Source organism: Coturnix japonica, chromosome 5, assembly GCF_054131305.1.
Source record: "Coturnix japonica strain WE chromosome 5, WE-NBRP24, whole genome shotgun sequence".
In the NCBI taxonomy this organism is placed as follows: domain Eukaryota; kingdom Metazoa; phylum Chordata; class Aves; order Galliformes; family Phasianidae; genus Coturnix; species Coturnix japonica.
In genome coordinates, this window is record NC_140667.1 from 14,726,921 (window position 1) to 14,745,890 (window position 18,970).

Sequence of the window (18,970 nt, forward strand, 5' to 3'; positions counted from 1 at the left end):
CATCTGAACACAAAAAGATATGAGAAATGCAGTCATCTACGAGCAGTAAGGACAGATATAATTCTTCAGACTCTCAAATCAAGCCTAAGGGCAGCATACTGGGCAACAGACATTTTTAGGATGAGGCAGAATAATTAATTGACAAAGGTCTGGAACCAAAACTTCGTCACTGGAAGAAGAAGCAGGTAAATAACTTGCACCTGAATGGAGTCAGCAGATCTAATATTCATGCATTTGAGAAACAGAAATAATAAATAGCCTTTGGATGATAGAAAAGTACCCTGTGCCAAGATCATACCATGTCAAGCTTTGACGTGACAAATACATCTATAGCTGAATTATTAACTCCAAAAACCCAGCTGTTAGTTCTTAAACAAAGGCTCCCAGTGAAAACACTGGTTCTATACAGAAATTAAAAGCTACAGCAGGGCAAAAATGAGCAAAACCAACACACAATACTGTTCCTACATATGGACTTCAGAAAAGGGAAGCCAGGGAAAGAGCCCAAATGTTCTTTCCTCTTAGTGTTTCACCTGTATGTTTCCAATCTTTATACAAGTTGTTAACTCTCAGTCAGAAAGTGAGAGAGATGGTGAGCTGGAGTTCATTAAAGCACTCCCATAGGGACCAGCAACAAGGGGCTGAACTGAGATAAATCCAGCTTTTGTCACCCAATTAAAAAGGATACCACAACTCTGATCTGCACACAGTCTTGCTACATCTTTTTGCAATGAGTTTTCTAGATAGGAGGAAAAGGGGAAGGAAAAGGGGGAAACAGCCATTTCAAATAATATCAGACATTCGGAGTCTAGTAGTGGTGTTCCAAGAAAACACCAACAAAACTTGGGCTCCTCCATCTTCACTTTTAGAGACAATCTCATCCTACCCCAGTTCTTACACTCCACTAACAGCATGATTTCCTTTCCCTTCATCACATGTCCCAGGACATATGCAGAGCTGTGACTTTACTGTCCCATTCAGCTCTGCAGGCTGATGGAGATCTTCCTGCAGTTCCTAGGTTTGCCCTAGCCAGGGGATGTCCTCCCAGGGCACTTGGTTGTGAGACTGGAGAAAGAAGCTGCAGCACAGCATGTCTTTTCCATTACCACATATAAGAGAAGAAATAGCTTTTTGCTTTTCTGCAGCCCCAGGGCTCAGCAGGACAGCAGCACCTCCCATAGCAGCTCCTGTGGAAGTGCTTTAGTGCACAACGACAAGGCCTGTATGTGTGAGAGCATGGCTTTGCACAGCTCATTATTGTGCAGAGATAATTGACTTATTCCCAGTGACATGCTGAACCTACATTTGCAGCTTAACGTTCAAAACATGCTTTAAGAAAAATAGATCAGTCCCTAGGGCATTGCAAAAACCTGCTTGGCACAAAGGCTCCTCACCGTGACCAAGACAACAAATGAGAGTTCAGCACTGTCTATGGATGCAAGATGGGGATTGCAGATTTTGAAAGGTAATATCCTGTCCTGAATCTTTTGGCCAATATAGAAATTTCCAATTTCCTTTCCTTGGCGGCATACCTCATGCTGTTTATGAAGCACGTGTTTTGGGAAATAAGTCTGAAAAAGAGACAGGTTTCTCTTTAATGTGACTGATGACCATATGAGTTGTTGTAACTAAATATTAAGTGGATTAAATATAGAAACTATGGCTTACAATGTCCCTCCAGAGAGTAGAAATTGCCTTTATTCTGTTCCCAGTATATGCCGAATGTACTTTACACCTCATTTTAAAAGCATACTGGAGGTTCAGACAAATTCGCGTAGCTTACAGCTTTTCTCTCAAAGACTTTTGGCTCCCCCTAGTGCCCTTCGGAGGAACGAGGACGTTTTAATAGGAAAACGGGAAAATAAATTGGAAAAAAAAAAATAAAAAAAATAAAAAAAAAAATAATCCCAACGCAAAGTAATACAGTTATTGACAAGCTGAAAATGAATCAAATTAATGAATGAATCGCTTATGGAGAACAGCAAGTCCTTCCCCGTGCCTCAGAAGTGCAGTTAATCCCAGGGAACACAGCTCCATCCTGGTTTTTCTGCTTGTCTGTTTGCCACAGCTGCCTCTCTGAGGACAGCCTGCTGGAAGGGATGGTTTGTTTGTGTGGAGCTTGGTGGGAATATCTTCATCAGATCACAAAATAGTCTCCTGCACCAGAAGGACCACGAGGTCTGTAGTGGCAGCATTTATGTTTACGCAGCTGAAGGCATCAGATGTGAAAAAGTTCTTCCCAGAGTAGATACCTGCATATTATCTGTTTTATACTTCAGGTTGTCAGCACTCCAGTCTAACAGACACAGTTGTTTTAGGAGATGCTGGTAAATGCAAACAGCAGTGGTTTAACTGGGGAGGGCTGGGCAGCCCAGAAGGAAGATGCCCTGGATGCAAGGGTTGACCGCCCTGAGATTCAGAGGTGAGTTGCAGATAGACCAGATTGCAACTGAACTCAGCGCATTCCTGTTTGAGCACCATGGGCAGAGAAGGTTCAGCCCAAATCACATGGAACTCTCAAAAGAGAACCAGTAATGCTGGTTACTTCATTATCTGGGTGCTACAGTGGTAAATGAATAGATGTAATATGAATTAGACACAGACAAATAAGCGATGTGTGGATTCCCTTATCAGTCGTAAATACAGAAGCAATTGCACGAAAGGGGAATTTGATCTTTTCAGGACAATAAAGTGGAAATAAAATATTTGTTGAGTTTTAGCCTTACTTCTTCACCTTGCAACTCCAATATACAAATTTTAAAGGAAAGGAGATGAAGAAACAGACATTTATGAGGAAGGAACACAGGATGCAGTGCAAGTGAGAAGCAATTGCTTCTTAGGGTGTACTTACTCGTTTGGATTTTTCTCCTCCAACTTTGATACTTGTTTAAGGCAGTGGAGTGGAAGCTGTTGGCTCTCTGTAGCGCTAGACAGAAGCAGAAGAGACATCAGCTCACCCCAGCACTGGGCCGACCGGGAGGGGGCACTGCGGGGCTGGAAAGGGCTTCCGTTCGCGGGGACACGGGGGCCTCTGCTCTCGAAACAAGGCTTCTTTATTCAAGAGTCAATTTAAAATGCCGTGCAGAATCCCCTCTTATTTGTTTCAATTAAAAATGCGCATACGGGGGTGGTGGGAGGCGGGAAGGAATGAATGCTGATGGCCCTTTACTGCAGTAAAAATTGTTTCCCAGCTCCTCCGTCACAGCAGAAGGCTCCTCACACAAAGGAAGAAGCCTTTGAGGGCAAGCAGGTTCTCCACAGATCCAACACATCACCACGAGGTCCTAAAACATGGCAGTCCTCACCATGGAGGTCCGACCTCCAGCTCCAGAAAGCAGTTTTCCCCTGGAAGCAGTCTGCCCCTAAACCTCTCACTGCCTCCCTACTAGTTCTATCCTTTCCTCAGCGTACTTTCTGTGGACACAAATAGTTCAAGCAGCTATATATAAATATAAATGAACCAAACAGAGCAGAGCTCTCCAGTGCTTCCAAAAATTGCCCTTGCTTAGTCAATGCCACAGATATGGCATAGGCTGCTAAAAACATCCCAAAGTCTTACCAGAGGGAGAGTGCTCCACACCCCACAGGCTGGGTGTGAGATGCTGCTGCCTCAGGTGTCCCAGAAGCACTGTGTTGAGTAGTGCCTTGCAGCAAACTGTATGACTTTGGGTGCAACTCAACCAAAAGAAACGTTAGGATTCAACCAATGAGTAAAGAAGAAAGGAACGTGCAGAACAGTTAGAGCACTCAAAAGGTGCTCCAAAATGAAGACATTGTTAAAGAATACAACCTGGCCATATCACTGGCAGCACCTTCTCCTTCACAGTCTCTCCCTCAACCCTGACTTCAGCTCTGCAGGTGTGGGAGATGCCACTTACCATCAATGACTTTGGACGTCCTGTGGCTTTCCTCTGGTGCCACGGGGCTCCTGGCAAGCAATGTCCAGCGGCGTGGGGGGTTTGGGCAGGCAGGGGGTTCCAGCAACGGGGTCTGTCTTTCACCCACATCAGAGCTGGAGGAGTTGCCATCAAAATCAGATTCCCCCTCAGAGCTAGGGTGAAGAGGACAAGAAAGGAAGAGAGCAAGACAGTTCAGAAGGCACATGGAATGCAGGTGTTCATTTCCCTTTCTGTGCAACATGCATCAGCATCAGCACTGACAACAACAGAGGCTTTGCAGACAGAGATGACATCTTAATTTTGCATTTTTTGTTGTTATTACTGCATTCCTGTAGTTTACTGTGGATAAAACGCAGCTTACACATCCACACTCCCATAATATCTCTGCTATCCAGATTCAGACCCATGATTGCTGTGTTCGGCAAAGAAGCTGGAATTCACCTGCTGCAGGCAGCCTTGGCTTCAGTACATCAGCGAGCCACTGGGATGGCGCAGCAAGTGCAAGGAGTGGCCAGAGATGAACATAACTAAAAGTATGCCACACAAACAGCCAGGGTGACACATGCGTTGTGACCTTGCCTCTGGGCAGGAGAATGACCTTGGCAGTCAGTTATTAGACTTTTTTTCTTTTGCTTTGTTTTTCTCCAGTAATAAGAGAATTTCTTTAATCTCTCAAAGCCAAACTGTAGGGAACGTGCACTTTTAGGCCTTCTGATGTGGTCGCAATCCTACCACCATAAATAAGCGTGCCACCATGTAATTCAGCCTATTCTTAATGAAAACAATGTTGCTAAGTTGATTCTTAGATTTATTGTGATGACTAGTAGTTCCACTTGAAAATGAAGAGCTCATGCCCTCTTACATTAGCATGAGGGGAGAAAGCTGTTTCATATTTATGTATCATTCATTGCCTTGTAGAAAGTAAAGATTAATTACAACAGCCCCAGGACAGAGCCCTCACAACACGAGGAAGATGTGCTAAAGGAAGGGCTGTGGCCAGTAACCGCAGCAGAGGCTGGAACAAAACCTCTGTGGTTGGCTCCGACTGGGCAGCATTTTCTGATAACTTGAGACTGTGTCACTCATAACCAGATCAGATATTGGCTGCAGACAGTCTGAAGCTGACATATATACATGGTATACATAGCAGCAGCCAGTCCTGTACCCCTGCTTCACCCAGATCCAGCTGGCACTGGAAGAGCTGGAGGGTCAGCAAGTTCCCTGGTGATGGTAATAGTACGTACACTTAAATACATATTCTATATTTGTATATACACACACACTTATTCATACATGTAAGTCTTTGATAGTTGAGATTACAAGACACTACACTGACACTGGGCAGAGCACCACACTGAAAAAAAGAATGTGCCATGAATACTGATAGCTACATTTCCGTTTTAAAAAGCAAAACATCAGTTTCCCTTGGCTGGCAAGGACACAAGTGCAGTAGGATGGAGCTTGTCCTTTGAGCTCTGCTTGCTAGGCAGTCATTATCCACAAGCACTAAAGCTTGAACTGCAAGCTGTTTGATTAAGCCAGTCATTTTTCTGGCTACACACTCTGTCAGACCTTGCAATGCCATTTGTCACTTGCTATTTCACTCGCCCGACCTTTTTAGGCAATGGCTCGCTGGCTGGAGCAGTATGCGTGGTCCCTGAAAGCAGTGCAGGAGGCTGATCTCAGGGGCACTGGCACACACCGTTCCGGTGACAACAGCAGTGTCACCCTGGACAGGAACCAGAGGCCTCTCTGCAAACACAGGACTGTCACAGCTGGAGGAAAAGGAGCTGATCCCTCAGATCAGGGAGATTAACTGGCTCCTCTCTCTGCATGCTGCTCATGTGTGAGGCACAAACGGCCTCAGGGTATTAATATGGACACAAACAGACATGCTGTAGCAAGATCTGTCCAACAGGCAGAAAGCCCTACCCTGAGCTCCCACTTCCCTGTGGGGAGAAACCTCAGCAGAAATTAATCACGTCCCTAAAATCACCCTGATGCGTGGCAGAGCACAAAGATCATTTCAAACTCCCACATGGAACAGAAGAAAACTTCATTTTTTAAAGAAGTTGCCCTTAACAGCCTATACACACACTACCATGAGTGAGTGCTTAAAGGACTTCAAGATTTGGAGTAAGCTTCCTCACAGAGTATGCAATTCAAATAGCTTTGGGTTTGCTTTGTGGTTTTTTTTTCTTTAACTGTTAGTAAGGAAAACTACTTTACTTGGAAGATACCAATCTAATCTTTACTACAATAAGGGTGAACTCCCACAGAATCCTGTCCCAAATGCCAGAATATCATTGTTCTTACATAGAAATCAGACTTCCTTTGACAGCTCTTGGAGAGCTGTAGGGTTTCAGATGACTTAGGGTTGGGCAGGCCATCAAATGACCAGGGAGGTACTGAGGCTGCAGCCTGGTGGTACCCAGGTAGCAGGAGACTGGGGTTGCAGGATGCACCCTTGCCACAGCACAGCCTGATTTCTGAAGGTTTTGGAAGAAAAGAACAGCTGAACCCGAGATGACTGGGGTATGTTTTTCTCTCTGACTCAGGCTCTTGTGTGGGATGCAAATGTTTGAATATTTCCTGCAAAGTGAGTCATATGTCTGGTGGGATTTATGGCTGTGGTAAAGAACAATTGTTTTTATGAGAAGTTTTTCTGTTTTCTCTTTTTTTTTTCTCCCTCTCATTTATTATTACTATTATTATTATCATTATTATTATTAATATTAATTTAATATTAATATGATTATTTTAAGCCCCACTACATGTGTATTTGGTATCACATTTTGCTATATCTTCCCAGAGAAAACCAGGCTTCTCCCCATTTTTTAAAGGTCTATTTATGTTTTCAAGTACCTGCTTGCATCACTGGTGACCATGACCCGAACAGCAAGGAGGTTGTGCTCTGTCATTTCCTCCTCGGGGATGACCCTTACGGTGGCCCACTCAGGGTCAGGGGATGAGAACCAGCTTTCCACATTGAAGTGTTCCAGGATGCTCTTTGCCTTCTTTGGGGAGGTAGGCTGGTCAGCCACGGGCTGGCAGAAGCCTAGGAAAGGCACAAAGGTAACAGCAAGGTGTTAGGAGTCAGATGGAGTCAGGGACTTCAACCTCTGCTTTGGGTGGCCTTTGGCCACTGGCAGTGGTTACTGGGAGCGCTGGCAGTCCTGTGCAGTGAGACCAGTCTGCCAGGCTCTGCAGTACAGTCCTGACAGGGTTCTCCATTTGGTACACAAAAAGATGGAATCTGCAGAGCAGCCTTGGCTTTTGCAGCTGCAGGCTCTTGGCTCCATTTGGTTGCACTGCCATCCGCTGGATGCCTGGTGGAGGTACCAAAGACATATGCCACCCGCATGAGGCAGAGGCATGCAGTCTCTTTTCAGGCCACTGCTGTGTGTGTGTAAGGCGCTTCAGAAGGTTGTTTTTGAATGTGTGCAGAAAAAATTAAGCACTGATTTGGGAAAAGACAAAATGTGGCAGCAGCTAAGCAGCACAACCCCTGAACTTTGTGTTCAGGAAGAAGAAACAAAGAACAAAGACAGGTTTCCTGGCTTATCCCAGTTAAAGCACACAGTTAAAGACAAGACACTAGCTTATCCCAGTTAAAGTACACAGAGCCAAAGGCAGGGGATGATCTTTCCCTGTGAAGTCCTTAATTTCTGAGCAACCTCACCCATCCACAGCCTCCTGCACAAGCAAATACAAGCAAACCAGCCCTGTCAATTTCCCTGTGGCCCAGGAGGCACAAATGACATTCTCAAGGAGGGTGGCTTTGCTCAGTTCATCTTGCATGCGTGATTCTTTTGCTACAGTTAGTTTAACATTTATTTCTAACTTACATCTGCATAAATGGAAGCAATAAACAAACAAACAAGCAGATCTGGGATGTGGTTTATCATCTTATCTATGAAAGAAAAGTGTGCAGTCAACATCTATAGAACTTCTACTTAACTTACAGTTCCTTCAATCATTACAGGACCTCACTCAGCCTAGTCTTCCACCTTGCAAGGGCTTTTAACTCAAACATGCAGTGCTTGCACAGCAAACAAGCCAGGAAAAGCATGCCATGAGCAAGCCTTCATAGCAGGTGCCCTGGGAGATGGCCTGCACTGCAGCCCCACTGCTTGCCCACAGGCAGCTTCGAGTGGCACTTCCCGTCTGTCATCATGTGGCTCTCCCCAGGTTGTGTTGAAGGTACATGTCCTGTGCATCACCCCCACTGTGGTTCCTGAATGTGAACACTTCAGGTTAACCAGTCCCTCTGGAATAGCCCGCAACTGCCCCGGATTTTGTGTCATTAATGACAACAGACAGAGCTGGTGGAGGACCTCAGCCTATCACCCAGGCCACGCTGTGTCTCAGTTGCAGCCACATTCACTTAAGGAGCTGCATTTCTCTGCTGCTCTTTAAGGTATTGTGGTACTCTCCTTTTTGAACTGTGTAGTAGAAGCCAGCTTTCTCAGGAATCTGCTAGATAAGCAGTCTTTTCTGAAAGAGATCAACTAGCATTCATAGCTGAACTAACCATAGCTAACTAACTAATGCTGAACTAAGTTCAACATTCTGCCTTAAGAAGCAAAACCACTCCTTACTGATTTACGCAGTCAGTATTTGCACTGTGACGTATTAAGCTGAATAAATGGAGTTGCACTCAATTCCACAACAGTGGAAAGAAGCTGAGCTACCTCCATGTTTCTGCACGTGAGAGACATTTGTATTAACCTAAGTGCTGGGTTACCAACTCCATGGACTTTTAAAGAGATGGAAGCTGCAGTTGTTCTGCAGAGCAGAACAGGTTACCTCCTAGGTAACCAGCTGTATCAAAGACAGAGGTGCCCAAGATGCCAAGAGCCAAGGTAGGCTTTGACAACATTACTCAGTATTACCAGCCTCTCCTAAAAGGCAGCACTGGCAATGGGCCCTGAGCCATGCAGTTATGAAACGCAGCCCAATGGAGCGCTTTGGGCTCTCGCACAGGGTAGGCTTCAGTCCTGGAGAACAAAGGGAACAGAGCAGAGCAACACGCCACTGGTGGGTCTGTGTAAACACCACTCCGGGAGAGCAGTGGCCAACTCAAACAAAAGCCTGAACACTGCACAGACCTGAACCCACCTGTTAATTATTACTAGTACTGCCACAGCAATGCAAACAAATCAAATAGGCCATCTGCTGGGAAACTGCCATCGGCCTTTGTTGCCATTAGTTTTAAAGGAGTAACACAGAGAAGATAAAAGATGACTTGAGACAAATGAGAAGGTTAAAAATACAGCTGGGTTTTCTTTAAAATGCTTTCCTTAAAGTGCCTTACAGCTCACTGTGCACTGACTGCACTCTGAGCCATGCTGTGACAGTGGCAGCCACAGTAAAGCTGAATAGGAGTACACTGCTTTTTGGAAGCTGGACTGTGATCTGGCAACCAGGCTCTGAGCTGCACTGCCCCCAACTGCCATCACTGAGAGTCAGAACATCTCCAGTTGCCATCAACTCAGGACATGTACCCCACAGGCTGACAGACCAGCCCTCAGAGGTGCAGAAAGAGCCTTGTGGGAGCCTTGAGTTGTTGGGCACTTCTGGGCACCTCCCTTGTGCTCTGGGGAAACCCAAGCTTTTGCAGAAGAATTGAGGTGGACATTTAGCTCCTAAGTTCAAGGTGGCAACTCCCACATAAGCTCCTGGGTATCTAAGTTTTCTAGTGCTTAGGTTCTCTCAGAGATCCATGCATGGCTGTATGTGCCTCACTATCCCACTTCTTCACTAGAAGAGAGCAAAACTGGCCTTATTGCTGTTCCCAAATGCAAAGTGGCACAGGGGTGCACTGAGCTCCACACCTGGGGCAGCCATCAGGACCCCACAGCCTGCAGGAGCTCCGACTAAGGTCATGTTTCCTCCCCAGTACAAGAGATTTTCTTCTGGCAGGGTAGCTAAGAGACTGACAGTCAGAGGAAATGGACCTTACAAGATAAACATACACAATGCAAAGCTAAATGGGTATCCAGTCTCAAAGGAAAAGGGCACAGCCTCTGCTTTCCTGCCAATATAAACTAGTGCTGTGCCACTGACCCCCATGGGCAACTCCACATATTATCAAAAGAGAGACAAGTCATCAGAAAATAGACTCAAAATAGCATTCACATCAGATCTTACTTCACTTCCATCACACTTACTGAAGATTTCCTACCATCCTTCCTACTGTCTTATGTTTCATCATGCTAAAGCTCTCCAGCAGTGAGCACGCATCCCCCGCAGTCACACTTCGGGCTGAAGCCCTTACTAATCCTTTGCCAAAACGTTTAAATAATTTACCCGAGGGGGGGATTACAGACAAGCCATACATGTGGAAGGTGTTAATCTTGTGGCAGTAGACAACAAATCAAACATGTCACATGCTTGAGGCTGCAGGGATAGATAAGACACACTACAAATATCGCTCACTGCATTGCTGCCCAGTTAATAGTGGAACTGCCCTACTGGCACAAGTTGGAGAATTGCAGGCGGTCAGATTTCCTGAACTATTCAGTACAAGCAAGATAAGGAGCTAACGTGTTAATTTCCAGACCCTCCCATGTTCACTGGCATGGTTCTGTGAAGGAATGCAGGCTAGGGTGCAAGCAGGGCAGTGCAAACAGCTGTGGGTGCTCTGCAGCCAGCATAGCTGGGTGCTCAGGCTGTTTGAGGAATTTGCACAATGATAACTTGCTGCCTGAAGGTCTGATAGGATTGAGAGAATCTGAGAGAATTTAAGCTTTCTATTCATTCCTTGAGTTGCTGCTAATCTCCTTACTCTGCTGTCATCCAGACTGGCTGCAGGAGATGCTCTGTCCCAACACTGTGGTACTAACAAAGGCTTCGGTATTGCTGAATAACACAGGCCAGGGTCATCTTGGTGACTGCATCCAGTGGCATGGCAGGGTCTGGCCAAAAGCGAACACTTGGAAGGGCTTTGGTGGCCACAGCAATGAGAGCAGTACTGTGAAACAAGCCACCTCATACTTCCTTTTTTAAACAGTATAAAGACACTATGCCACAAACGAAGCACATAGCCAGGCTTGGCTGAAGCAGTCAGGCTAGTGGCTGCAGTTTGCCACCAGCCCACAGCAAACAGCATATGAGGCTGTTCACATCTTTCTACCGACCAAAGGGAACAGACCTCAGGTGCTGTGGACAGCCATCTGCTGGCAAACACTGCCTACTCAGGGGACGGCTGGAGTTGCTCTCTTCAGCATCAGGCTGCAGCCAGCAGGACAGAAATGATACTTGTTTTCCCACTTCAGGACAAACCTGACACAATGATTGAGATTCAGTTCTTTTTTTTCCCCACAGAAAACACACAAAAAAAAAAAAAAATTCAGGGGAATTTTCCAAGATGAGAAAGAAGCCCATATCCTACCCAGGTGAGGAAGTCGTGTATTTTAACCCCTCCATTTTTTGTTTCCTATGTTCATAATAGACATCCTCTTTTCCATGCTCTTCTGTGGCCATTGTCACAAAGGGCAACTGGAGGCTTTGGAAGGTAGTTCTTAACACTGAGTCACAGCTACAAAAAACAGTGCATTGATCTAAAGTTCTTTCAAGTAGAAAAGAAAAATTGCAATGCATTTTACAGTGCAGAATAGCACTCTAAGACACAGGTATATTCACTTCAGCAGATAATACAACCCATGCACAGAGGTGGCCAATTTCAGTGGCTTTGTGTTCTGGCAACAACAGCATCTCCACACACAGCCTCTGCTGTCAGTCTCCCCAGCACAAGAGCCTCTCCTCAGCCCAACCCTTCCTGACTGGAGTCCTCGACTGACTTGCACTGAGAGTAAACACTGTGGTTTTAGAGTTGTTGGTTTTTTTTAAATACAAATGGTGGAGATTAGCTTCAGTTATATAAACAATAGTAACACAGTCAGCAACTGCAACAGAACAATTCTGCATTCATATGACCCTCCCACTCCAACAGGATGAAAAATTTGGATAAACAATTTCTCCTTTGTCTGCATTTCAAAACCTACCTCACCCTCCCCTCACTGGGACTGAAACAACTGTTTTCCTTACAGCAAAAGGATTTAGCTAAAGCTCACGGTACGTGAGCAGCATCCCCGCTGCTCGCCTGAGGCTCACTGTGGATCAGTGCTCATCCCAAGGTCAGGGGTGTCCAAGGCTTGCTCCAGCACACAGGCTTGGCTGAACAGCCCACACAGACCCCCTGGACAGATACAGATCACTTTCCAGTAAAAAATGCTTCTCTTTTCTATTATGTCTCATGCTGAGTTCTCTCAATTCCATATTCTTCCACTCAGCCAAAGGTCTGGTTCATCTTTGCATCTGAAACATCATCATTAATTTAAAATGAATTGGATGAGATGTGACCTGAAAGGGGCAAAGACATCGTAACACCTCTGTAACATGGGCAGAACTCACAGAACTTGGATGGAACTTTATTTTAGTTCCAAAGCTACAATCAAGGGGTACCAAACCTTATTTACTGCACCAGTAATCCAAACACCACAATTATTTACTTAGGGTAAATTAGTGATTAGATGGTGTGACTGTCCCTCAGAGCCAGTTCAGCCAGCTCCTGGCTCCAGGGTGCACTTGCACCTCGCTGAGCAGTCAGCCCATCTGGTTCCTCAGCAGGGCCCATTCCCAGCTGGTTATCAGCTCTGACAAACAGATGTCAGAGTGCCCACTGACCAGCAGAGCAGCAACTTCTGATCAGGAACACAGGGAAGCTTTCCAAAGTCCCCACACATGCCGACCAGCACAAAGGAGAGCCATCCTGCTGTGCCTTGAGAGGCCTCACTGCCCACAGGTGGCCCTGGGCCAGCAGAAACCACATGAGCACAGCATTACTGCAATATCTCTGCAATTCTACCCACAACAAGCTTATAACACTCAGGTGCTTACAAAAGGACATCCAGCAGTGATGCCAGCACCAAGACCTTTCTCAGTCACTTTCTCTAAGAGCCTCACAGCCTGGACATGTTCCATAGGTCCAGAGTGACCTGCTGGCCGTGCTCTGCACCTCAGGAGCTCAGTGTCTAGCAGGAGGAGCCAAGGCCATGTGGAAACTGCAAAGTTGTTCTTAACTTTATTACAGACATGAGTTACTTAAATATAAAACAAAGCCTGCAATTAGCTTTGTAAGTTGTCTTCTCCCAAAGTGCCTCTCAGTCAGTTCACACCCCGAAAGTGCAGGGCAGGTACCAGATGCCTGGTCACAACTCCAGCTACCAGCACTGGCTTCATCTAAGAGAGTGCAAACCCCTCCCGGTGTCACCGCCAGCCTGGGGCCCAGGGAGGGCAACAAGCTCTGCAGACCGCAGCCCAGAGTTACTGCTGCCTTGGTAAGAGCAGAGCAGACAAAGCAAAGGTCGCTGTGCTCCTCTACCCAGTCACAGAGGCTGTGCCCAAAGCAGCCATTCCATGAGGTAAAGGTGCTGAATTACATGCTGGTGTTCCGTTGCACCACACCATGCCAGCTCAGCGCTGCAGAGAGGTACTGACAGCTATTTCTGTTTTATGCCACGTTAGCAGTGCAGTTGCTGTCAGTTCTGCTTAGCTCAGAGGAACGCAGAAGTCCCATGCCAGGCTCTGCAGTAGACTGTTGGGAGCCACTGCATGCAGGGTTGAAGAGAGGCCACCTCCAGAAGTGCCATCATTCACTGTGATCACCATTTACTAATGCACTGATCACTCTATAGCATCTGAGTGACTCACCAACAAAGCCAAGGCTGACAGGAAGCAGAAAGGGGACGTTACATTGATGCATCCCATCTGACAGGGAAACCTGTCTCTGCATGGGCTACTTCTACCAAGCCACCTGCCAAATTAGCAGCAGGCAGAGCACATAACTGCAACCCAACAGGGAGATGACAGGGGCTCAGGAATCAGCCAAATTTGGGCAGAGCCAAGTGCCTGCTGAGGGCAGCTGGGCTGGACAGGGATGGGGACTCTCATGAGTGTCACTCACAACAGCACAAAGCCCAAATAACAGCCCCCTCCCTGGAGGGACAGCCGTCTTGGCCACCAGCTGGCTCCTGCCCTTTATCAGCTTTGCTGTTCTGCATGTGCCTCCCCCTCACCGCCTGCCTTGGACAAAAAGCATTCAAAGATGAACCTGTCTGGAAAAATCCTGAACCAAGTCAGCTGCAGCAGCCTGAAAATCAAGGCAACGCTGCCATGCCATAAGCAAGCAAAAGAGTTCATGTTTACTCATCCTCTTCCACTTCAGCTGGCTTTAAACTGGGAGAGGGAAATTCATTTTTAGGCAAGATATTGTGATACTTCTCAGCTGAATCAGACTGAATGGAATGGTGCACAAGCAGAAAAGGGGAGTTAGCCACATCAAGCTAACGAGAGTACAAAGATTTACACTATCACAAACCTGGAGGCACAAGAAAAACAAAGTATAGAAACAGAGCCAGATTCGTTGTTTTGGTTTTTCTGTTTGTTTGCTTTTTTAAATAGTATCAATCTTTCCTGGAGGGACCACAAAACACCCAGCAGGTCAGTCGGTCAGCAAGAAAGCTCTTGTGGGGACAACACTCCAGAGAACCCTGCAAGCACCCAGACTCCTTGCAATTTCGAGCAGAGATTTCTTACAGCACAAGGGCCTTGTCTGGGGGAGGAAGAAAGAAACCAACTGGAATCAGCTGTCAAAATCTCCATGTGGAATATGATATATTGGCTCCTCTGACACCACCATGTTTTTGCAACTTGTTGAAGACTGTGGAACAGGAGTAGTACTTACCCAGAGCTGTCATAGCAATTCAGTAATGGTTAATGGCCTTCAAACCCTCAGATGAAAAGCACCAAAATCCCAGGTACTGCTGCTGCTGCACACAGCTCACTTCCCCGCTGTGCCCAGCACCACCAACTATGGTTGCACTCCTATGATGGGGACAAGGTTTGGGTCAGCTCAGCTGGGTCAACCTGCCAGCTGGCCCCCAACCCTCCTGATACCAGAGTTCCTTCCTCCCACAGAAGCTCTGAACCAACACAGCTATGAACCTTCACTACCGAAGTAACCTATGCTTATCCTGCAGCCAGTGTCCTCCCAACAAGTCCCCAGCCTGGCTTGCTGGCAATCCTGAGGCTTTTACCCTGCCCTTAAACTGTGTTACCATATAATTCACTCACAGGATGAGAGTACTCTGCCTGGCCTTGTATGGTGCTGCTGACTAAGGCAGTGACACGAATGAATAATTTTTAAGTGGGGTTACTCATAAATGTGGGCAGCTCCAATGGTGAAAGCAAACACCAGTTGGCATAAAAGATGGACATTAAGAAATTCAGTCATCAGACCACAAACTGATTTGTAGCACACCCAGCACACTTCAATGCATCTGTAGCTTCTTACTGTATAATAGAACTCCCCAAAATCATGTACGTAACACAGCATGGCTTGTAGAAAGCTTCAGGGGCAAAAGGAAGGTGTCATCAGTGTGCTAGAAGCACAGTTGAAATGGACCCAGCAAGCACAGGGATAAAATACAGAGCAGAAAACACTCTCCAGGGAAGCCTCTGCCCACAAAGGACTGTGAAATGGGATCAGAGAATGGCTCCTCCAGCTTGCTTAGGTCATCTGTCAATATGCTGTTTACCAGCCTACACAGGAGTGAAACCCCAGCTCAAACCTGTTACAACCTCAACTGAGCACTGCAGTCTGAGTTTCAAACATGTAAGGCTGCCTGGAAACATCACCTGCATTAGACCTTGAAAACATCCCATTATGTTATTTCATAGATGTGCACTAGGAGGCTATAGGGCTTCCAACAGCATTCCCAAATGGATGTCCTTTATTGAACTCTGACCTTTCAGCACATCTAAGAAACCACCAGGCAAATTTCAGCCCCTGAAAAAGCAGTTCAGCAAGAGATATGATGTTCCACAGGACAGGTTCTTCCCACCTTTCTAGTCCTTTATGCATAAACTCAAATTGTGTACCAAAGTCACTTCCACATTATGCTATCTAGCAAAAAGTGGAGAACAAAGCCAACTCGCTTTCCCATTTCTGTGGGGTGGCACACTGTTCCCAGTGGAAGCATGGCCAGATCTCCAGTCCAGCTTCCAGCCACTGCAGCCTGCAAATGCTTTGTGCTGTTGGTTCTCCCCTGTGGCCTGGTAACAGGCCTACCCACTGCCCCCTCCCCCTGCCACTACAGCAGCAGAGCAACATCTATGCCCATGTGGGCCCAGGCACTTTTTTGAAGCATTCATTACTTACGTGATGAACAGTACTTGTCAATTCAGTCACAAAATAGAACCAGGGAGCTTTAAGTAGCAAGAGAGAACCCAAAGAACACAACTTTTGAACACATCCCGGACAGTGCACATTAAGACTAATATTAATACAAACTAAGCAAAAGTTATTACACAGTTAAAAGATAAAGCAACTAACTGTAAAACTACTTAATATAATGAATTTATGTATTTATGGAAATTTGCTTCTCAAAACCCCACAATTTCAGAGCAAATGTTTGTTTTATCAGAGCAATCTGTGTTAGTCTGGTATATTAATGCATGTAATAATTGGAAATTCAGAGTGCAGCCAAAATGATTGGTCCCTGGAGCGATCAGCAAACTAATGTCTGCCAAAATAATATTTTTCTTTACACACCGACTCCAAATACCAAAAACCTTAAAACAAAGATATGAATTACATCCCAAAGTACAAATGCAAATAACAGAGCACAGTGACATGCAGATTTCTTTGTAATTTCTCATTTCAGAAGAACATCAGAAATTCCAACCATTTCAAATGAGTCTGGAGACCACCACCTGATGAGATGAGATCAAAGCTTCCATTCTTTTTATGCTAAAACAGCCCACGAAGCAAAGGAAAAAGGCTCAGGGAAATATTTACATGACTGATACGTATGCTTGGATCGAGAATTAAATACAGAATGTCTTCTGATCTTCAGCAACATGATCTTCCACGCAAAACAGCCAAGTCATCTACAAACATGTCATACCTTTGAAAATACAAATCTTGATGCAGAATTCACTGCATGTCAGAACTCATTGTTTTGATTGGAATTTGAGGAAAAAGTGAGCAAGAAGTGAATTAAAGCCAATTAGTTACTATAATTGCCATAATGTTGTGGGAAAACAAAGACCACAGCCTTTGCTGGAGGTTGGAATACACAGAGAGGAAACATTCACTGGTATTTTATTATAGTCTAGAAGAAATTGAGAGGAAAGGAAATTACTCTTCTAGATGGAGTTAATGCAGGGTTCTTATTTGAATCCAAGCAATTTTACGATTTGTCTGTACATCACACTCAAACCTGGTATGCTTAAAAATGGCAAGATCTTTTTCATTATAAAGCATTAGCATAATATTAATATAGAAAGGTTATCTTTTCACGATTCTGCTATGTTCCATTAATAGATATGTAGGGCTGGAGGCAACAGAGAAGCTGAGAACTGATTTGAAGCAGTATAAAGAGGAGGAGTGAGAGCAGGAGTCTGCATTTCCTGAACCTGACAGATCCAGCAAACAATCTCTGCAGTTCTAGTACTATCATATTTGTAGCAAGTAGCTTTCCTTCTCTTAGCAAGCACGGACAGTATAAAGAGGCGGTATCACCTGCTGCAAGCCAATGACTTTTGGAAGGTAGCTGGTTCAGTGGCAGCTTGAGATTAAAGCAGTAGCTTTTCCACCAAGCACCACCGTCAATTTCAGGTGCATGCAGGGACACAGTGTGGTTATTTTGAGGTGCCCGTGGGGTTTCTAACAGCACATCCCTGCCAGAGGCTGAAGCTTTGTCAGAGAGCTCAGTGAAAGGGCGACAGGAAGAATCAGCCCTCCCTTCACAGCGAAGGATGGCCAGACGATGGGGTCTCCCCAAAGATGCCCAAGTCCTAAACTAGCCTTGTTGAACTGACACACAATTTAATTCAGCAGCCTTTACCTCCAGCAGCACCACTGGGATCAAACTAATGAACATTTACAACTTCCACTGTGCGAGGATTTTGACATAGAATGAACTAACACAAGCTTGCTCCTCTCACATTGCCCATTTTGTCTGCTTTATTTCTTTTCCGTGCAATGTGTCCTGTGTTATCCACTACCATTAGAGGACATGGACTGTTTGCTATGAAGTATATCAGTTAAAGATAAGATTTACTAGTGATTTGACTTTTGGGGCCTTCTACACCACCACAGAAAAACACAGTTACAACAAATTAAATGCTAACAATATTCCAGTTCCAAGTTATTGTTTTGATATTTTAGCAGGAGTAAGCAAAACAATTTGTGAGAACAGCATGAACATGCGGTGCCTACCAAGGCTTCAATACAAAACAAATTATCACCTTGTGCAGACTCAAAAATTTCTGATGTTTCATCAAGTAAAGATGGTCCCCCCCCCCAAATAAAAAGCCTGCTTCAAGACTGTAGTTTGTACAAAGAGTTGTTCTACTGATCCACTTTACTTTTCCCATCCCAATTAAGGAAGTGCCAAGTTCAATGACATTTGCTGCGTTATAGTTTCATTATGCAAATCATCTCTTTCTGAGATAGCAAACTTTCTACTGTCCTTGGTGGCTTCTCCTCTGGCAGATGAACTAGCTCATGGAGGCTAACATTTGCTGTTCTTCTGCAATGCTGTTTAAGCAACTTTAATGAGGCTCAGTTGGAAATGACTTCACAACAACAATAACAAAATAAACCTTTCTATTAAGTAACTGGGACTGTTCTTTCTGTGATTTGTTTTTCTCCTGAAATACAAAGGAAGAGATGCTAGCTTAAGAACTGTAGAGTGAGCAGAAGAGAGAAAATGAAGGGGAGGAGCACTCTGAAGTCATTTTGGAGAACATGCTGTTTAAGAGCAATATCTTTAAAAACAATAGAAGAAAATTAGAAATAAAAAGCATGACAAAGCAAAGGAAAGCAAACTTAATAAATTAAATATATTAGAAAAGGCCACTGTTATCAGATAGTAAATCAGGGCTAGATGCAGCTTCTAGGGATCAAGAAGATATAGGGAGCTGGCAAACAGCAGTCTAGAGCCAGTAACTCAAATGAAGCTTTACTCACAGTTATTATTTGCTTTTTCCATACACAA

At 45.1% G+C, this 18,970-nt stretch overlaps 1 protein-coding gene across 27 annotated transcripts in view; it reads right to left on the reverse strand.

The window, feature by feature from the left end:
• MICAL2 (microtubule associated monooxygenase, calponin and LIM domain containing 2) overlaps positions 1-18,970 on the reverse strand; it is a 155,362-nt gene that overhangs the window by 22,541 nt on the left and 113,851 nt on the right. For all 27 annotated transcript variants that reach the window (XM_085548429.1, XM_085548434.1, XM_085548451.1 and 24 more), the window contains 3 exons: positions 6,765-6,957; positions 3,879-4,051; positions 2,852-2,926 (listed from right to left, as the gene is read on the reverse strand). In XM_085548429.1, coding sequence (XP_085404555.1) covers positions 2,852-2,926; positions 3,879-4,051; positions 6,765-6,957 — 441 coding nt within the window. The remainder of the gene's footprint in view (positions 1-2,851; positions 2,927-3,878; positions 4,052-6,764; positions 6,958-18,970) is intronic.